The sequence below is a fragment of the Coffea arabica genome, chromosome 11e, assembly GCF_036785885.1.
Source record: "Coffea arabica cultivar ET-39 chromosome 11e, Coffea Arabica ET-39 HiFi, whole genome shotgun sequence".
NCBI classification, from domain to species: Eukaryota; Viridiplantae; Streptophyta; class Magnoliopsida; order Gentianales; family Rubiaceae; genus Coffea; species Coffea arabica.
In genome coordinates this window covers 51,884,955-51,905,593 of record NC_092331.1, presented here as the reverse complement: position 1 = coordinate 51,905,593, position 20,639 = coordinate 51,884,955, and the positions used below count along the sequence as shown (strand labels likewise).

General features: G+C 33.6%; 1 protein-coding gene and 2 long non-coding RNA genes across 4 annotated transcripts; 2 read left to right on the top strand and 1 right to left on the bottom strand.

Moving 5' to 3' along the window:
* Nucleotides 1-68: 68 nt before the first annotated feature.
* On the top strand, nt 69-1,896 carry LOC140021608 (uncharacterized). 2 transcript variants are annotated; one of them, XR_011825509.1, is made up of 3 exons: nt 69-585; nt 762-922; nt 1,318-1,896. It is a non-coding gene; the product is annotated as an uncharacterized lncRNA (long non-coding RNA). The 2 variants fall into 2 exon arrangements; XR_011825510.1 differs by having other exon boundaries at nt 76-585; nt 762-853.
* An 832-nt stretch (nt 1,897-2,728) lies between these two features.
* LOC113717892 (uncharacterized) lies at nt 2,729-3,874 on the bottom strand. Its single transcript, XR_003454549.2, has 2 exons — nt 3,375-3,874; nt 2,729-3,198 (listed from the first exon to the last, which is right to left on the bottom strand). It is a non-coding gene; the product is annotated as an uncharacterized lncRNA (long non-coding RNA).
* Nucleotides 3,875-15,510: 11,636 nt separating this feature from the next.
* On the top strand, nt 15,511-19,125 carry LOC113718750 (beta-glucosidase 18-like). The gene is made up of 12 exons (XM_027243660.2): nt 15,511-15,728; nt 15,846-15,912; nt 16,018-16,076; nt 16,227-16,302; nt 16,704-16,778; nt 16,876-16,963; nt 17,071-17,323; nt 17,428-17,543; nt 17,732-18,005; nt 18,109-18,211; nt 18,292-18,397; nt 18,766-19,125. The coding sequence occupies exons 1-12, from the start codon at nt 15,546-15,548 to the stop codon at nt 18,998-19,000; spliced, it is 1,635 nt and encodes a 544-aa protein (XP_027099461.1). The 5' UTR covers nt 15,511-15,545; the 3' UTR covers nt 19,001-19,125.
* The last annotated feature ends 1,514 nt before the right edge of the window (nt 19,126-20,639 follow it).

The following is a 20,639-nucleotide window of genomic DNA, read 5'->3' as shown; positions in this document are numbered from 1 at the left end:
GGGGTTGGAAGGCAAGGTTTGAACCTTGCCTCCCATCACTCTTAGATAGACATGCGATGAGTGTTACATTTATGAGAAAGGGCCATGATCATTTTGAGTTAAGCATCTAGTTATTTGATGTTAAGTAAGTGAAAATTAACACCATTAGAATCAAGTGCAACAGCGCTACTCCTATTTTTTTCGCAACGGATCTTTTGTACCACACCCTGTCTCACATCCTGTCCCACTCCTTAGAATCTCGCCAAGTGTCCCTTAATAAACCAAACCCTCAAACAACCCAACTCGAACCATATTAAGTTAATTAATCGATTAACCAGGCAAAGAAACTTTAATCTCTTTAACCAATACAACCAAAACCAAGAAAAATAAAAATTCTTTAACCAAAATCACATTTATCAACGGAGAAAACCCTAAAACCCAAACAACCTCTGTCCCCTTCATCATCTTCACCATTCAGCTTTGACGAAATATTCACGGATATGGTCCGAGATGCCGAAAAGGGTTTGCACGAAGATGCATTGGCATTGCACATGAGAAACAACTTTTTTACGAGGATGAGATAAAGCGTCGAAGCTCTTCCCAAAGGTGAGAAACAACTTATTTCTTAAAAACCTTGGTGGGTTTCTTCGAAGCTCTTTCTTATGGTAGAAATATATTTAGTTTTAGTGTAAATTTGTACTGGGTAATGGGTACTTCCGCTTCCAAAAAAAGTTTTGTTTTTGGATGCAAAGTTAATTTAGCTTTTGTTGTTTGCGTCAAAGGTCATCAGATTATGTGCTCTCAATGGGCAATTGGACGAAGCTCACCACCTGTTCGATCAAATGCCTAAGAGGAAGATGAATCAAACTGTAAGGTAAAAATAGCACATTTACCTTTCTTGGGATTTCATGACCACAAGACAAACATTGCTTGAGATATGGAGGTATAACTTGCAGGTTCTGTTTCATCTAAGGTTTGCATATTCGGATGATATGTATAAATGGTTAAACACAAAAATTTGGTAAAATGATTAAAGAAGGTTCAGACTGGGATTGAGCTTTGTAGGAAATGAGTTCTATTTTTTTATTGTTTTCTTAGTGATACTGGTCCATAATGCCAACTAAGTGTATCCAGGCCTGAATTTGTAAAATCTCATGTCTAAGAATTTGTTTCTACAGGCTTTATTTTTGTTCTCAGCAACCGAATTTAAGAATGAGAAACTAGCATTGCTTTCTTATCTAAATTTTTTGGTGTATATGCTTCAAATATTTTTTATCAATATAATCCTTGGTTCTTGTCCTTTTTGGCCTATTCTAACTCATCGTGACTTTGTAACAGGGATGGAGGGATAAAGGGACTTTTTACAGGAGTTGGTCCTCGAGTGGCCCGGGCAGGCCCTTCAGTGGGGATTGTTGTTTCATTTTATGAAGTTGTCAAATACGCTTTGCAGCAGAGACATTTGACACAGTGAAAGAGAAGTTTCAGCATCTTACTCGATTTCTGACTCTTTCCATATCTTTTGAAGATCCTTTTCATCTAATGGGTTGGTGAACAAGTTGGCGGCATTGACTTAATTGGCAAGGATCCAAGGCATAGTCGGGCAACAAACAGTGTCCGGGAAGGTGCATCTTTGATGGAAAACAATTAAACTGCATGTTTTCCGCTCTGTTTTGGCATGGGAAGATTGTTGCTTCTCATTGTTTGAGGGACGTAGTGGTTATACTGCAACACTGGAATTTAGCAAACTGCACTTGCATCTCTAGCTTTGAGATCATTTCTAGTTATGCATTATTCCTTCCACTAGTGAAGAAAATAAAATTCTGCAGTATATCTCAACAAGATGCCCACTTTCCATCTCTAGCTTTGAGATGATTTGAATCAAGCGACATGCTGGGAATAAACGACCATTTTCTGGTATACTATTTGTTGAGTGGCCAAGTTGAACACTTTCACGGTTCACATAGAAAAAAAAACACTAGAGAGCGAAAGGAATTAATTGAATTTATTGCATTAATTGAACTTATTTGATCTGCTTGTAGCATAGGTTAGTAAATATTAATTCCGAACAGAGACCATTAATTGAATTTATTGTATTATTTTACAACGTGGTCAAAGACATACGTGTCCATCAGCCGAGGAATTTCAAGCAAGTCAAGCAAAGTACAATGGTTTGCCAGAAGAGTTTGGTTCATCTTCCTCTTCTCCAATATTTGTTCTGCAAAGTCAACGAACCCAGAGCAACCAGAAGTTGACTTTGAGATTTCAGATATTTGCCAAACAAGAGAAACATATGACCTAATATAACTTTATCATCAACACAACTCAGAGACTATATTTGTGGTTTTTGATCAATCTTTATTGCCTCTTCAAAGAATACTCTGTTAGCAAATGAGCCATTTCTGCTTTGCATACTTTATTAACAAATGAACAATCCTGTCTTGTATAGATTGACCGTCAAAACCACCTGTAACAAAGAATGGAGTACAAAATAGTGCAACGGGCAAATGATGGAAATGTCCATTCACGTGCATAAGTTCTGTTAGTTTTCATAGCATACCTTAGCATAAAGGGTAATATGAATCATTTTAAGAGTTCGATGGGCTATTTGATAAAAAAAAAATAAAAAAAATAGTTGAATGGGTGAACGAGACTTTTGAAAAGTTTGATGATGACCTGCACTTTATCCAAAATACTATTGTCATATAGAAGTTGATAAAATGTAATAACAAGACTACCATAAAGCTTGCAATTATACCAACAAAACAAGCAACCAGAAGTTAACTTTGGGATTTCAGATATCTGCCAAACAAGAGAAACATAAGAACTGATATAACTTCATCATCAACACAACTCAGCAAGGAGAATGTTCTCCAAATGCTGTCTACAACTGAGTTTTGGCATAACCCTTTTCGGAGCAAACCTAACGCATCTTCGTGCAAACCCTTTTCGGCATAGGGGGCTATCAGTGAATTCCACAGAAAAGCTGATTCATGACACTTAGGCATTTGATCGAACAGGTGGTGAGCTTCGTCCAATTGCCCATTGAGAGCACATAATCTGATGAGTTTTTTTATCAAACAACCCATATTTTCACCGTACAAATAGCCTGTTTTGGTTCATCGTTTACCTTACAGTTTGATTCATCTTCCTCTTAGGCATTTGATCGAACAGGTGGTGAGCTTCGTCCAATTGCCCATTGAGAACACATAATCTGATGACCTTTGACGCAAACAACAAAAGCTAAATTAACTTTGCATCCAAAAACAAAATTTTTTTCGGAAGCGGAAGTACCCATTACCCAGTACAAATTTACACTAAAACTAAATATATTTCTACCATAAGAAAGAGCTTCGAAGAAACCCACCAAGGTTTTTAAGAAATAAGTTGTTTCTCACCTTTGGGAAGAGCTTCGACGCTTTATCTCATCCTCGTAAAAAAGTTGTCTCTCATGTGCAATGCCAATGCATCTTCGTGCAAACCCTTTTCGGCATCTCGGACCATATCCGTGAATATTTCGTCAAAGCTGAATGGTGAAGATGATGAAGGGGACAGAGGTTGTTTGGGTTTTAGGGCTTTTTCCGTTGATAAATTGTGATTTTGGTTAAAGAGTTTTTATTTTTCTTGGTTTTGGTTGTATTGGTTAAAGAGATTAAGTTTCTTTGCCTGGTTAATCGATTAATTAACTTAATATGGTTCGAGTTGGGTTGTTTGAGGGTTTGGTTTATTAAGGGACACTTGGCGAGATTCTAAGAAGTGGGACAGGATGTGAGACAGGGTGTGGTACAGAAGATCCGTTGCGAAAAAAATAGGAGTAGCGCTGTTGCCTGGTTAAAGTTTCTTTGCCTGGTTAATCGATTAATTAACTTAATATGGTTCGAGTTGGGTTGTTTGAGGGTTTGGTTTATTAAGGGACACTTGGCGAGATTCTAAGAAGTGGGACATGATGTGAGACAGGGTGTGATACAGAAGATCCGTTGCGAAAAAAATAGGAGTAGCGCTGTTGCCTGGTTAAAGTTTCTTTGCCTGGTTAATCGATTAATTAACTTAATATGGTTCGAGTTGGGTTGTTTGAGGGTTTGGTTTATTAAGGGACACTTGGCGAGATTCTAAGGAGTGGGACAGGATGTGAGACAGGGTGTGGTACAGAAGATCCGTTGCGTATTTTCTTGCTCTCCTGCTCTCCTTGCCATCGAAAAACATGGGAATTCAAACTTTCAGTGTACCCCCAAAAGCATCAGCCATGGAGCGAGTAACTTATCAACTGCCAAAATCAGAAATTTTCAGAACTTATCTATATCTATATAAATTTGAGAAGGGAATTTTAGTAACAAGCCTCCACACACCTTCCCACTCTCAATTCCATTTTTCTAGCATTTTACATTTAATTTATTTCATAAAATACATCAGATCTGTGTTTGAAACACACTACCACGTTTCTATCAAATAAGAATTTCACTCCAACAAACACTCTTCCTTTCACACACCTTCCCACTTCAATTAATACTCCTCCAATTAGCAATTCCATTTTTCTATTAAAACTCCTCCATTCCAATAACAAGAGATAAGAACATAATTTTACCAAAAATTGCAATTGACCATCTCTTTCACCAACACCTAAATTTCAAACTCACCAGATTGTAAAGGAGGAAACATTTGCAGTCACACCTACGGTAAAAATTCTCTCAATTAATTAATTAATTAACAATTATCTACATATTATTTTGAATTAATAATTGTAATCTATACATTTTTTGAATGGTTTTAAGTTAAATATTTTCGGATACATGCTTACATTCAAAACATTAACATAGAAAATATGTTCCATAAGTTATGCAAAAATTATGGAAAACCATGTCAATCTCATTTTTCAAAAATGGCGTGTATCCATTATAATGACGTAGTCCACACTATTGTTAGGTAATTATTTTCATATGTCTTTAATTTTAATTACATTTTTTAATTATATATCACAATTTCTTCTTAACAGATACAATATTAGCATACAAGTTAGAGATTCCAATGCTAATCTATATCTCGCTCTTCAAGACAGGCATGCACGATTCATATTTTATTGTGATGCTTCTTATCGTAGAGATTTAAAAGCAAAGGTATAAATTATTTATACGTATATATGTTTATACAATATTATTTACAAACTTTCTAAAACAAATGATAATTCTAAATCCCGTATGCTTTTAATTTTTAGAAAAATGGCGGTACATTGTTTGACCAACACATTAATTCATGCAAAAATCGTGCATTCTCATTTATAGTACGAATTTCACAAAATTCAACAGAATTAATTAAACCCACAATATTGGTATTTGTACTCGGAGTTGATTGGTGTGAAGAATGTTCCCACCTTCATAAAAGATTATCAAATCGAAGGCAACATATTTGTAAGTATTTCATTTACTTATCAAATTAAATATTCAGTTACATTTAATTGAACCCTTATGTCGCTCAATTTATGATATAGATTTCTACTTTTTTTCAAGATTTAACTTCCATCAATGTTGTAGTTTATAAATAATGGGGATGTTTTTATTATATATTGACCTATTGCTACAAAATCTCATTTTTTTAACTATACTTTTATGTGCCCTAAATTATACGAATAATCCTCCGTTTGGATTAGTTATTTTTGGGGGTATTTTTGAAAAAATTTGCTGTAGCAGAGTTTTTAGATTATATTTTGGAATATTTTTAGAAAATATTTTAGGATATTTAAGAAAAGAAGAGTTTCTAGAATATATTTTGAGATATTTTTTAAAATTTTTTAAAATTTTAAAAAAATTTAAACTAATTTTTAGATTATCTTTTAGAGTACTTTTTAAAAAATTTTATTGTATTTGAAAAACTAATTTTTGAAACACACTCCCATCCAAACACATTCCAAATATATTAGGTGAACAGCAATGATGAAATGAAGTGGAAGAAAAAAGACTAGCCTTCCACCTCTTCCCAACTTCTAGTGCCACCAAAATGAAGGCCACATTTTATAACAAGTGTTTCACCCTCCCTATTAAGCACCCAACTTTACCTTCCTTGCTTATCTCACCTGGTATACATTTGAAGGTGTTATAATACATAATAAAGCAAAATTTCACTTTAATTTATTCAGTGATATCCTTTGCTCTTACCATGTTTGAAAGTGGAGCACAGAAAACACATTCATAAATAGGATGAAGTCCTACCTAGTTTCTGCTCTGTTAGAATTCAAGTTTCTTTCTAGTGCACTTTTGGGTAATCTTTGAGTGGTGGTTGGTTGATGTCGTCTATCTTTATTAATGTTGGTTAATGGCTTTCCTAAGCTCCTAGTTAAGCATTTTGGTTTTTTATTAAGGAATGTTGGAGTGGAACTCGAGGGCAAAGAAGATGGACCTTAAAGCTGCCTAGAGGAAAGTTTGAGGATATTTTATGAATTTTCATTATTGGACTTTGGAAAATGAAACCATGAATTGAACTAATTTATTATCACTTTATGTAGTATTTTGTATAAAAGGGTTTAGCTTTTGCAACACTGACAACCACACTTGTTAATGGGTTTCTTTCCCTCCTTGAAAGCAGTTCATGCAAATGCAAAGTTGACGTTTCTATCTTGTGTTATTACAGCATTCCACAATTTGGTACTTTTCCTTCTGGTGTCTTGTCTGATTTGTATGTTCAGCAGCCAAAAGATCTTTGATGTTCCGTAAAGCTACTATTGCATTTCTTGATCCAGTAGAAGGCTCTTGACCTATTTTATTTGGGTTACTGCGTGAATTGTACATACAGCTTATAGGGCAAGGGACTTGGGAATTTTGATTGTTGGTTTCCTCTGCTTTCCTTCCAAGTTTGACTGGGAAAGCTTCTGCGGGAATGATGCTTGTGTAGGTTACTTTTGCAGGGAGATGCTGTTTCAGGGTAGGGTAGTAGCAAACGTGTACAGTAACTAAATAACTTCTGAGTTTGACTGCTCCGAGTGCATTAGCTGTTTTTGGGGATATTTTTAAAATATTTTATTGTAGGAGTGTGTACGAAAAACTTTTACTATAGATGTTTACTATATTGTTTGAGGAGTTTGTTTGTGCTGATTTGAGCTGTGATACTGTTGAACCGAGTTTGTAATAGTGCTGCTATACTCCTAGTATTTGAGTAGTAACCAGCAAGACGGGATAAAGGTTTTGACGGACCAAGAATCTATTTTTAGTATCTATTTTGACGGACCAAGATGGGATAAAATGACTTAGGAGATGATTAATTATTTTTAATTGCAAGTTGAGTTCCAAGAATCTACTCATTTTCTAAATTGTTTGATTTATGTTTAATAGGCATGTTGCGAACCGCTTTTTCACGTTTGCATGTCAAGTTGGTTAAATTGGATGAAGTGGAGAGCTTCTTGATTCGTTGCACTGTGCTGGGAGGACTATACACCGGTGGTATGCTGCTTAAAGGTTCTTTTAGCCTTTTGTTTGACGCGTCATCCAAGGACCAGTTGAAGACTTTAAGGGATGGATTGGAACATTCTAAAGTGGAGCAGGAAATTTTGGACAAAGCTTCAGATACTATCAACAGTATTGTTGACAAGTTGGGTCATTAAGCTAGAAATTGGAAAAGCATTTCTGTCTAATGAATTATTTGTTCTTCTTAGGTTTTAGGTTGAAACAGGCAGAAAGTATAAGGAAGGTCCTTAATTTTGATAAACATGTTTTATTTTCATGCCTAATTTTACACTTGGGCTAGTAGGAAGAAGTGTAGAGCAAGTAATGGATATAGGAAATGTAGTTGAGAATATTTTTTGGAACTGGAAAAGAGCAGATGCCGATTTTTTTGGAGTATGACTATATTGATAGCAGGTTGGTGGATTGCAGTCGTGATCGTGAATGACTTTCCAAGCTGGTGGCGGAAGTAAAAATGAGAATAGGACCACAGCCGTGAGCCAGCCAAGCTTCCAGATTCGCTCTCATGTCAACTAGTTCCCCTCTCGGGTTTAATTAATGACGGTTGAGGTGGTCTTCAAAATTCATGTGTGTACTTATATTAGGAGACTTCCTTTGGTTTTCACTGCTTGACAGGGTGTCAGCCTGTGCAATAATAAAAATCTACTCAAACTAGAAATAATTTCTGTAGATAGTGGTAAGTAGGGTCGAATCCACAGGGACTGGGTGTAATTGCTTCTTTCCAAATTCACAGTGACAAGGGGGTATTTTTATATCAGGGGTGACAATTTAAGCATTTCAACTAAAAGTAAAATAATAAAAATAAAATAGCCAACTAGAAATTAAATAACAATTTACTAAAATCAAACAAGTGATAATTAAGAATCTAGTCAAGGAATAACTTCAGCAATGGTTCACCTAATTGATCATCGATGCACATGCAATTTCAATTATCTATTAATAAATAGGTTATAATTGCCAAACAAGTGATGACAGTCAACCCCTCCTTACTGTGTCGGTGATCAAGGTACACCCGTTAATCACTGCTCTAATTGAGAAATAATCCTAGATATGCCCATAAGATTTAATCCCTCAATTGTCTTACGTATTAGAGGAGCCCTATTCTAACCAAATAACACACTACCAGGGTTATTTCAGATTAGCACACGTATTTCCCTGACACAAACCCAATCATGCCAGTTATCACTATTTTGAGACAATTAAACAATTACGGATTTAACGTCCCAATTAACAATAGATTATCAGATTAACTAATTATCCGGATCCAAGACAATCAATTAATTAAACAATCATAAGCACTGTAACCAGGGAATATGCGAATACCAATAAATAAAAAGAAAAGATAAAATTAAATCGATTTCATAATTTTAGACGATCCAAAGCATCCGTTGTCCCTTGACTAGATAAAGGGGTTTAACTCATTGTTGATGAGAAAAACCCATTCAAAACTGACGCAAAAGCTGCGGCCATCTTGCGGCAACCACAAAGGACGAAGAGCCAACGTCCAAGAGAAAAGCTACAGGGAATCATTCAATTGTGCCTAATTGACATACGAGAGTTAAAGCCAAGCAAAAGCCAATGAAAGAAAAGTCAACCAAAAGCAATTCCTAGAGTAGTCCTCCCTGTTTTCTACTTTATTTCCTATCTAAAAACCTACTCTCCTGCCTCCTGCTTTGCGGCTGCCCCCTTTTATTGATATCCTTTGCGGCGGCTCTCCCCTTCCAGGAAGACTTCGGCCAAAATGACTAAAAAGGCCTCCGTCTCTTTTGTTCCAAAAATGTTCCTGAGTGTCTTCTTTTTGAATTCTTTCCCGATGACTGTCAAATTGGCATTAGTTGTAGCATTTTCATTTTACTCTCTGAAATAAATGTAAATTATGAAAAGTGAGTAGAATCTAATAATTAATCCACATTGAGTCATGTAATAGAGGAAATTAATAATAAAATAAATGATAAAATTACACCCTATCACTGCTGTATCAATTCACCGTCTACAATTCCTTTAGTTTTCAATTATGCATACTAAGACTTAATTTACTCGTATCCAAAAAAACAAAAAGACTAATGGTACTTTTCAAGAGACTCATAGAACAAATTTATTATGTTTTCTTTCATATTTGAAGTACTCTCCAAACATGGACATTTTATAAAACAAAATTTGTTGTTCTTTTTTTTTTTTATAAATAAAAAAAGCACGGAATCTTTCATTTTTGTGATTGCTAGAATGTTTCCTATTATTTATTAATGAAATGCAAAGTAATTTATTCATTTATTAGAGAGGTGTGTAATTTTATCATTTTTTTTCTTACACTATAATCACTAAGATTCACCATTTTTTATCATTTATAAATAAAATTAATTCTTTTTTTTTTTGGATTTAATTCACCATAACTCAAGGGAATGCTTTTCATTCTAGTAACAGTTGGCATAATTGATATTAGTTATTCATGAAATACAATGAATTAGTTGTTCTTCTTTTGGTTTAATTTACCATAACTCAAGAAATGTTTCTTTGTAACTGTTAGCATAATTCTTATTAATTATTAAGGAAATGCAATACAGTTTGGCTGTTTATAGGTGTTGAGGGTAATTTTGGTATCTCAAAAACTAATATCAACTTTTGTTTACACTCTTAAATTCCAAAACTCATCATACTTTTTATAGGGTAATAGATATAAAATAAATATCCGAAAATATACTTTCAACTTATAGAACAATCAAGAGAAGAGCAAAGCATACAACTAATGAAGTCACTAATTCTCACGGGCAAGGACTTAATTTCAAGTTTGGAGGGAGGAGGCAAGAATTTTAACGTATGAACTAGTTTCTTGAGGTAAAGACTCGTATCACTAAACTTTGGGATAATTTCATAAACCCTTCCTGAGGTTTCTGACTATTTCACTTAGTTCCCTCGAAGTTTTAAAACATATACTTACCTCCCTTGATTTGACATTTTGGTAACCAAACCTTAAAGTAGGGTCAAAAATTTAATGAATACCCTAAAATACTGTTATCCTATAAAGTTTAATTTAGTCTTCTAAACAATAGTCAAGTAATTTGGCACAATTAAAAAGAAATAAGTGTCAAATTTTTCACGCTAATATTTTTTGTTTGATAATCAACTATAACAATAAATCTTTGGGAAAAATCCATTTTTCGTCCTTAAACCTTGAGTTAGGGACACATTTCATCCCCAAACTTTTAGACGCGCCACATTTAGTACATGAATTAATTATTTTGGACCACATTTAGTCCAAAAAGGGTAAAATATTCAATTGGAACAAAGAAGGCTGATGTGACCGTTGATTTTGGGTGAAAAATTGTTTTTACTTAACGGCCACGTGCCAAACAAACGACTTTCTCCTTCCAAATTAAGCAATTTACCGTTTTTGGACTAAATATGGCAAAAAATAATTAATTCATGTACTAAATGTGGTGCGTCTAAAAATTTGGGGACGAAATGTGTCCCTAAATCAAAGTCTAGGGACAAAAAGTGGATTTTCCCATAAATCTTTTGCTATAATAGGTTACTTTTCATAGTGTTTTTATTGGGGATACAGATTCTTTTCAAGATAGAGATAGAAGTGTTATCTTTTTTTTTTAAAATTTTATGGACTGGTTTTTTTCTAAGAAAAGTTTATGGACTAGTTTAGTGATATAACAACATAGTTTGGTAGTGATTTTAGCCATTTGTTTTTAATTATTGTTGATTTATTCTTGATTTTGATAAAAAAGAGTTACAAAAAAATTGGATGATATTAAAAGTTATTAAAAAAATATTACTAATTTAAAATTTGATCAGAATAGAGGTTAGGGACAATATTGATAATTTTTCTATATTTCTAATGAAATATAGGAGAAATGAATAAGAAGTAAAAAGGAAAAAAAATTATAAAATGCATTGTTTGTATAAACACAGCAACAATGGAATTTTATTAAAATATTAAGTTTAGTATTGTCATTTTAAATGGATAAGGGATGTAGGTGTAATATTTAAAACCTTATAGAAGCTAAGTAAATTGTTAGAAACTTCAAGGAAAATTTCTAAAATTATCCCATAAACATTTGAAATTCTTGGGGGTTCGCAGCCCTACTCCCCCATCTTACACCCGTGCTCATTGGTTGGGTTTTTGGAGTTCTGGTTTAAATCCTTCACCTTCAATCAATCGTATCAAAAAGGAAAAAAAAAAAATAGTAATAAAAATAAATTCAAAATAAAATAGTAATGCGTAGTAGAATGATACAATGATAAGGCAGCAATGCGTAGTAGAAAAATGAAGAAATGAACACAATTACGGACAACAAATATCTTGGAAATAGCAATTGGACATGTTTTGGATAGGTCTATGATGCTTATGCGTCATTCTTAATTTAGCAACATCTTCACTTGCACAAATTTTTCTTGAGTTATTTGGGCAAAATTTAATACTTTTTTCTATATATGGTTCTGAATGTAGTTAACTGTAGGACGAAATCAATAACAATAACTTGAAACAAGAAGAAAATAAATAAATAAATAAATTGCTAGCTATCCAATTAAAGGGTATTTCACTCTATACATTTAACTAGAAGGAACCAGGCTGTGCTTGGCTCAACAATAAAATTCTGGTTAAAATTCATTACACTATAATTTACTTTCAAAGAAAGAGCAATTATAATTGTCAAAAAATGAGTCTAAAAAATAAAGTTTGTTTTTGGTGGAATGTTCCAAAAGTTTGTTCCAACTTGCTTATTGTGATGCAGTACAGTTTATCTTGCTGTATTGTGTAGACAAACAATAGCAAAAAAAACCAAAAACCAAGCACATGAGATATGCAAAACCTATTCAATGTTAACATAAATTATATATGCTTCATAAAGCTCAAATATCATGCTATTATAATTACAAATGCATAAAATTTTACCACTATTTCTTTTTAAAACAAGACATCATCATGTAAAAACTTCCATCCTACAAATTTACAACAAAACTTGCAAGAAATTCGAATGGAAGGTTTTTCGATGCATAAAAAGGGTACAAAAATTCAGTACCAAAGAATTACTAAAGGAATTGCAAGATTCAATTATGCATTAAAAACGAACTAAATCATCAGAATTGCAAAATACAAATTTTGCATTTAGATTTAAGACAAACCTCACAAAAGGAAAATTGACTTGCAGAACCAAAATAATGGAAGACTTAATGAATATCAAGAAAATCAAGACAAAATAAATAAATAAACCATTGTAGCAGGATAAAAGGGGCAAAAAAGAAAAATGATAAAGGCTAAATGAAATACAGTTAATGGAAAAAAAAACTTAAGTCCATATTTGGCAGCGTGAAATAGGGGAAAAGCAGGAATAAAAAGAAAATGGAACATACCATACAATAGGAATAGCGGAGGTAAAATGTCTATTGTCTATGTTTTTTTCTAAAAGAAAGAGATGACCATGAATCATGATATTTGAACAAAGGAACAAAAGAAATATCTATTCTTATGCAAGAAAAACATACATTTAGTTAATTATAAAGGAAAAAGGAAAAGATGCATTCACTGAGTGGAAAGAGGAAAGGGAGAAAAATTAGGATGAAGGAAAATATTTAACGGAAAAAGCAAAATACTGGATTAAAGAGTTAAAATTGATGGAGGAAGAAGTGATAATATAAATCAGTTGATTGTTGTGATACCTCTCCATGGTCAACAATAATAACCTAAAAAATAGTAAAAATAATAATCTTAGTATAATTCATTATACAGCAAAATTTTGAAGGGAAAAAAGAAAGATAAAGAAAAAAAGATAGAGATAAGGGTTGTGGAGCAAAAATTCAACTAAAAAAGAAAACTGCCACTTGTCAAAAGAAGTAACTATACACATGGTAAAAAGAGAAGTTACTACAGTAACCTTTCTTTCTTTTTATATACAAGGTAAATACAACAGTTTTTTGCTTTTTTATTAATATCTAAAATTTGCTTTATTTAGCACTGTTGGCAATTTTATTTGTGGTGCTCTCATTTTCTCATCACCTTGCTTAATTAGCCAAGCGAATAGGCCTAAAGATTTAGTATTTGTTTAGATTAGAAAAATATTCACACTATATGCAAATTAACTGAAGATAAACTTTCCAAGTTGGGCCCTTCATATAGTAAGCTGTGGATCTCACAAACAAATTTGAGTCTGACAGACAAGAAAATGATTTTGAGATAGACAACATTTACATAATGTTGAATGAAGTGACACAACTGCAATGTATGTGCTCCAAACAAGCAAAATAAAGGAGCTGTGAAGAAGAAAACAAATAGAAGAAAAAGAATATATTACTTGTCATGATCCTTTTTCCCCTTTCCACTTTTGTTGATGTGTGCGATGTGATCGAATCAAATCTTATTGCCAACAACCAAACAAAAAAAAGGAAAAAGAAGAAGAAGAAGAAGAAGTCAAATAGCCACGAATGTCATGCTTTAATGTGGTGTGGTAAAGTTATAGCGTAAATATGTATTCAAAGAAACTCAAATTCGAACTTAAGTAGACCGAACTTGAGCTGATTTTTAACTGCTCGAATAGCGTTATGAGTTATGACCTTGTACTTAAGCATTATGCGTGCGGCTTAAAACATCAGTCATCGAGCCTAACAAATATTCATTTAATTTCTGGTTTTGGTAAGTGTAAAATTTGTAGTGTATCCCTTATTTAGAAAACACATATATTAATTAATATTGCATAAAACTCAATTAAGCTTGATTAAGTTTGAGATCCACTTCAATCAAACTAAAATCATAATTAAGCCAAGCTCGAGCTTCAATTTCAAGAAGGATGTTGGAATAAATATAAGGGTTAGTTTATAAAAAAAAAAAAAAAAGGAATGTAAGCAAAACAAAGAAACAGACATCGCCAAAATAAATAAATAAATAAGTAAACTGGATGACAGCTGTGCTTGACTTTGAGCAGAATAATTTATCCCTGTGCTTTGGCATAGTTGACTATACTAATTTAAAATTGGAACTGTCAATTAGTCTGCGTCACATCATTTTATTGGTGTCTCCCATTTTCCATGAGGCCAGACTTTCTTTTCTTTTTTTTTTTTCATTTTTTCATTTTCGGTTTTTTTTGGGTACAACGCTAAATTATTGCATAATTACGTGTAGTTTTTGGAGTTTTAATGTCAGATGAATTTCCTTAACCTCCCTTGTTTCCAAGTTAATTATATGATATTTCTAGTTTTGCCTTGTATCAATCAACAATTCTTCTCCCTCTTTCTGGATCTTTGTCTTGCACAAATTAATAGTGATTTTGAAATTACAAAAATCTTATTGCATATTTTATTTATTGTGTTTCTTTCTTTCTCACTCATATATTCTTTAGATTTTACATGCACTTGATTAAATTGACAAATACTTTGCACCTTGATTAACAAATACTTTTGTCTAAGTTAATTAACAAATACTTTGCACCTTCATTAAATTGATCTCATACTTATTGTCCAATTTGCAGGTATATGATACAAATAATAAAAGAAAGGGTATATGTAGGATTAATTACACTTTTTCCCTTGTGGTTTAATACTTTTTTACATTATCATTTTATGGTATTAAAATGTATATAACCCTACGTGGTTAGCACACGTAATCTTGACATCTCAGGTGGCTTCATTATGAAGAATGTTTATGTCATTTTGGCAATAAAGTCAAGATGGAGAGCTTTAAAATCATAAAAGGGTTATTTAGAAAAACGTTAAACTGCAAAGGACTAATTTACCCAAGAAAAAGCAAACGTAAATGGATCAGCAAAAATATCATGTATAAATAACGCCTATTATTAATAATTAAAAAAAATGTACAATGTTGAATTCAAGGCAAATAAACGAGAATTCAGCTTCCAGGTTCTAATACTAGCATTGAATGAACAATGCTGCATCCTTACCTAAGCAAAACACTTTATTTATACACGTTTCTGACTAGGTAGAAGGTATTGTCATAAGATTTCATCCAACAAGTGATCATCTGAAGTTGGATATTGTCTCAACTACCATTAATTTTTTATGTCTTGTTTCTATTTTCAGACAAGTGATCTTCTTGTCTCTTGTTATGCCAAATCAAAGAATAAATTATCTTTAGCACTATCATGACACCACTCGAATAATCAACTTATGAAGGTCACCACTATGCTATCCTCCTCCTCTCTTCTTCTCTTCATATTGCTCATTTCTGCAAATCCTTATGCAAGAGCCCTTCAAGAAGGAGGCAATGGAATAGAAGAAGAGCTTGAAGATGTGAAAAGATCAGATTTCCCAACTGGATTTCTCTTTGGTGTTGCCACTTCTTCCTATCAAGTATACAAATCATGTGTTTCTTTAACTTTTGTGTATTTGCCTGTGTTTTTGGTGATGTATTTTTCCATGCAGTTCTCTTGAAATTTGTCTAGCATGACACTACTCCAATGGTTTTAGATTGAGGGTGCAATTCTTGAAGATGGGAAGAGCCTTAGTAACTGGGATGTTTTTGTCCATAAAAATGGTGATAGGGATACTTTTTTACTGCTGCTTATAACAATGTCTTTTTCTATACAATTTTGGATAAAGAAATCTGATTAAGTTTCTACTTTGTTTCAAATTGTATTAGGTAATGTAAACAATGGAGACACTGGAGATATAGCCACTGATCATTACCATCGTTACCTGGTACCAAATTAACTAAGTTACCAACTCCAGTACTCTGATATCCTTTCACTTTACCCTTAACATTTTACTTGAATGATATGAAGATGTACATTAAAGATTTCAAGCACTGAATCCATTTAAAGCATGTGGCTTTTGAATCATTCATGACAGGAAGATATAGAGACAATCCATTCTCTTGGAGTGGATGCTTACCGGTTCTCCATTTCCTGGTCAAGAATACTTCCAAGTGTGTTATTTTCCTTCCAAGGATAAACTACTTGAGGAGTTCCCAAACTATTTCAATAATTAAGTTTTGACTTCTCATCTATTTCAAGTCTCAATTTGGTCCATCAACCATAAAAAATGTCAAATTTTGATCCTTTAGTCCATCTCCACTAGTCAATCTGATGGATCTAAGCAAAAATTTAACGGATCTAATGATAGAAGTTGACTACATGATCAAAATTTGACTATTCTTATTATTAGTGGATCAATTTGTGATTTAAAATAAATGAGACGTCAAAGTTGACAATTGAAATAGTTTAGAGGCCCTTTAAGTAGTTTACCCTCAATGGTATAATCCCTTTTGGTCCCTTCTTTTCTTGGAATGCCACAAACTCACAATAAATCTTTGAATGGTTTGTTTAGATGGGAAATTGGGTGGTGTTAATGCAGCTGGAATCATGTTTTACAGTAGTATAATCGATAATCTTCTACTCAGAGGTATTGAGCAAACATCACATGTTTCTTCCACCCTTCATCTCTTATTTATTACTACTGTGTCGCTTGAGAGCTTTAGATCACATTGTATCCAACGCAGGCATTCAGCCTTTTGTGACAATTCACCACTGGGACATACCGCAAGTGCTTAGTGACGAATATGGGGGCTGGCTAAATCCTCTGATTCAGTATGTTGAACTTAATATTATGCTGGATTTCTGATTATGGATTTTATGTGAATGGTATATAACTCCGCAATATGATCAAAATCTTGGGTCTATGTGAATTGAATTAGGGATGATTTCGTCCATTTTGCTGAAACTTGTTTCAAGAATTTTGGTGATCGGGTGAGGTATTGGGTGACCATCAATGAACCAAATTTGGCTGCAGATTTTGCCTATGAAAGGGGAAAACATCCTCCAGGTCATTGCTCCCCTCCTTTTGGCAACTGCTCAGCTGGTAATTCAGATACTGAGCCCTTGATTGCAATGCATAACATGTTACTTGCCCATGCCAAGGCTTCCAAACTCTACCGCGAGCAGTTTCAGGCAAGTAAAATACTTCGTTTGGCATCAATGATATACAGTATCTGCTGTTTTACTGGATTATACAGCTAAACTACTTTTTTTTCGCCATACCAATCTTGGGACAGCCCAAAAAAGGTGGTGTAATTGGAATTGTGGTCCATGCAATTATGTACGAACCATTTACTGATGATGAGCATGACAAGGAAGCTGTAAAGAGGGCATTGGCTAATAATGTGGCATGGTAAGTGTTGACATCTCCTCCTTAAGCTGTGCCATTTACCCTGAGATTGGGAGCTTTTACTGTCCTCTCCTCTCACGCGATTGAAGCCTCGTTGGATTGAAAGATTGAAATCAAGAAGCTTCTCTACGTGAAATAAATCAAAATAAGACAAGATGACACGTTCTTGATGTGCTATGTTTATAAAACAGGGCTTTCGATCCTCTAGTGTTTGGTGATTATCCTCCAGAAATGCGTCGCTATCACGGAAATGAGTTACCCAAATTTACACCAGAAGAAAGACTGCTCATAAGGGATAGCATTGACTTCCTTGGACTGAACCACTATGCAACTCTTTATGCTAAGGACTGCATACGCTTAAGTTGTGCCAGCTCCGACTCTGCCTGTGCCCCTGGTGGAGACCGTGCCATCCGCGGCTTTGTCTGTACTACTGCAGAGCGTGGTGGTGTTTTGATTGGGGAACCAGTACGAGAATCAGATATTCGCTGAAATATCAAATTGAGATTGCTATATGACTCTTAAGATTAGTTTTTTTTTTCCTCATGATTTTTTTTTCTGGTTTAAACAGACAGGGTTGCCTACATTCTCTGTTGTTCCAAGAGGAATGGAAGAGATTGTGGACTATGTAAAGAATCGATACCATAACAAGCCTATGCTTATTACTGAAAATGGTAAAAATATACTTTCGATAACATGCTTCTGTTATCATTTGTCTTACCATTGAGAACTCATGATTTTAACCAATCTGTAGGTTATTCTACACCTCCACAACAAGAACAAGTTGATGACTTCCAGCTTGATGTCAAGCGAATTGCATTCCACAAAGCATACCTTGCCTTCTTGGCTCGAGCCATGAGGTGATATTGTTCCCATGATTGTAGTCACATTCATCTATCCTCATCTACTGCCATTAATGATGCTTTTGTCGAGCAGATTCTTCGCCAATTATGGGATAAATATTCTCTTTTCTACTGATTTAGAAACTAAAAAAGGTTTATAAATTTTTCAACACTATGGAACATTTTTTCTTTAAGAAGCTATAGCCTATAAGCCTTCCCCTTTTGCCTCTCATCCTTCGGGCAAGGTATGAATGCATTTAAACAAATCATATCACCTCTCGTACAAAAAAGATTCATGATTTCATGTTTTTCTTGATGCATGCTTTCTTTCGTACTGAAAATCTTTGCTAGAATAGCTGATCAATTTACATACTTTTGTTTGACAGAAATGGTGCAGATGTGAGGGGCTACTTTGTCTGGACATTGATGGATGACTTTGAATGGTCATCGGGTTATGATGTAAAGTTTGGATTTTATTCTGTTGATCGTGCAACCTTGAATCGAACTCCTAGGTCCTCCGCCAAGTGGTACAGAAACTTCCTCGGGAACATCAGCTCCAATAGCATGAAGCCAAGAACTGCAGTTGCATTTTGGAGCAAAGTTGGTAGAGCAGAAGAGTGATGAACTGGTTGTTTTCAGTTCATTTTCCCCTATGTATATTTCCCCTATTTTTATGGATTAATCTTTCCTACATTGTTCGTGGATACTGACAGAGTTGAATAGATGCTAAATCATTTGAATTTGAATTTAAACATTAAATTTTATATATATGGCGTGTTATGCACGTAGATCCACTAGTATATACACCGTCAATATATAAAAGGTTTACCCTACGGTAAGGAAATAGTTTACAAGCTCAAACCGAACCTCACTGCAATGTGGATCCTTGGTACATAAAAACATATTTGTGTCTTTTAATTTAATCAAAACTACATAATTGTCATTTCATGTTTAAGTGTCATTGATCATTATCTTTTGACACTTGCATTTTGACAAAGTGCTTTCGAAAATTTTGTTCATAAAAATTTGCCAATATATTTTGTTGATACCAAATTTATTAATTTCTTACAAGCTCATTTCCTTTTTTAATTCTTGAGGTTAAAGATTTTAAGGTTAATTGTAAAGTTTTGAAAAGGCATTATGCTAGATGAGGTTATCTATAATTTACTGTCAACAAAAATTGACTACATAAGTTGCTAATTCTATTCATTTTTCCCTTGGATATTTACCATTACTTATACATATGCTTATCCTTGGTCTATAAAAGTATGGTGAGGAAATAAGAATCCAACAGTTGTATTATGCAAGATGAAATGTACTCTTTCAGGCTGAGAAGAATTGCAAGTCTCTTGCCTATTGAGTGGAATTTTTTTTTTCTGTCTCTTTTCACCAGGTGTGGTTCCTCTTTGTCCAAGAATAGGAAAGAGAAAAAAATTTCCCATTTATTAATATATTTTTCTTTCTTTTTTTTTTGGTTAGTTATATTTAAGTGGTCAAAACTTTACAATTAAAATAATTCATTGAAATTTAGGAACTTTTCCCTAATCAAAGCCTTAACTTGGACATCAAACTTCATTCTTTGGTGCAATGCTGAAATTAGCTCCTCCAAGGGTTCATAAAATTGCAGGAAGCTCCCCTCCAATTTAATCACTTACATTTACCTCCCTTGACTCAATGGAAGATGGAACAACCACAAGACCACACAATCAATATATTTTAACAGTTAAAAAAGAAAACAAAAAAAAGTAAAATTAGAATAACAAAATTATTGGAGGCTTGGATCAATTCATGGGACAATAATAAAACTAATAAGTATTGCATGATTATATACCTATCTCAGTGCCTAATCAAACCTTCTTCCCTAATACCTTCCACACAGCCTTCTTCATGAAAAATTGAAAATTCCCTCAATCTATTCGCCTAATCACCATGTCATTCCCATAGATTATGGACACTAATACTATTATGGATTTTTTGTCTTATGCGTATATTTAGTAATAGGATAGTTCAAGTTTGTTTGCCAGGTTGTAGGTAGGTAAGGCCTCAAAGTCAAGAATCATTTTAAAAAACGGAAAGGAGTACATGGGAATAAGTTAATAAAAATGACAAAATAAATTGTAATTACTAGATGGGTGCTCAATAAATTTCAATCATTACCTTTCGAGACCAAGTGTTCTCATTTTTAAATTTAACAAGTTTTCCTACTAATTGATTATGCAAGTTTTCCTAGTATAGAATTCAACAGGACAAAAGCCTAAAA

Excerpts from the sequence above, each read along its gene's own strand:
- LOC113718750 (XM_027243660.2), top strand. The coding sequence starts at position 15,546 with ATGAAGGTCACCACTATGCTATCCTCCTCCTCTCTTCTTCTCTTCATA. Across the intron at positions 15,913-16,017 it reads TGTTTTTGTCCATAAAAATG|GTAATGTAAACAATGGAGAC; the intron begins GTGATAGGGATA and ends AAATTGTATTAG. Across the intron at positions 18,398-18,765 it reads TTCTTGGCTCGAGCCATGAG|AAATGGTGCAGATGTGAGGG; the intron begins GTGATATTGTTC and ends TTTGTTTGACAG.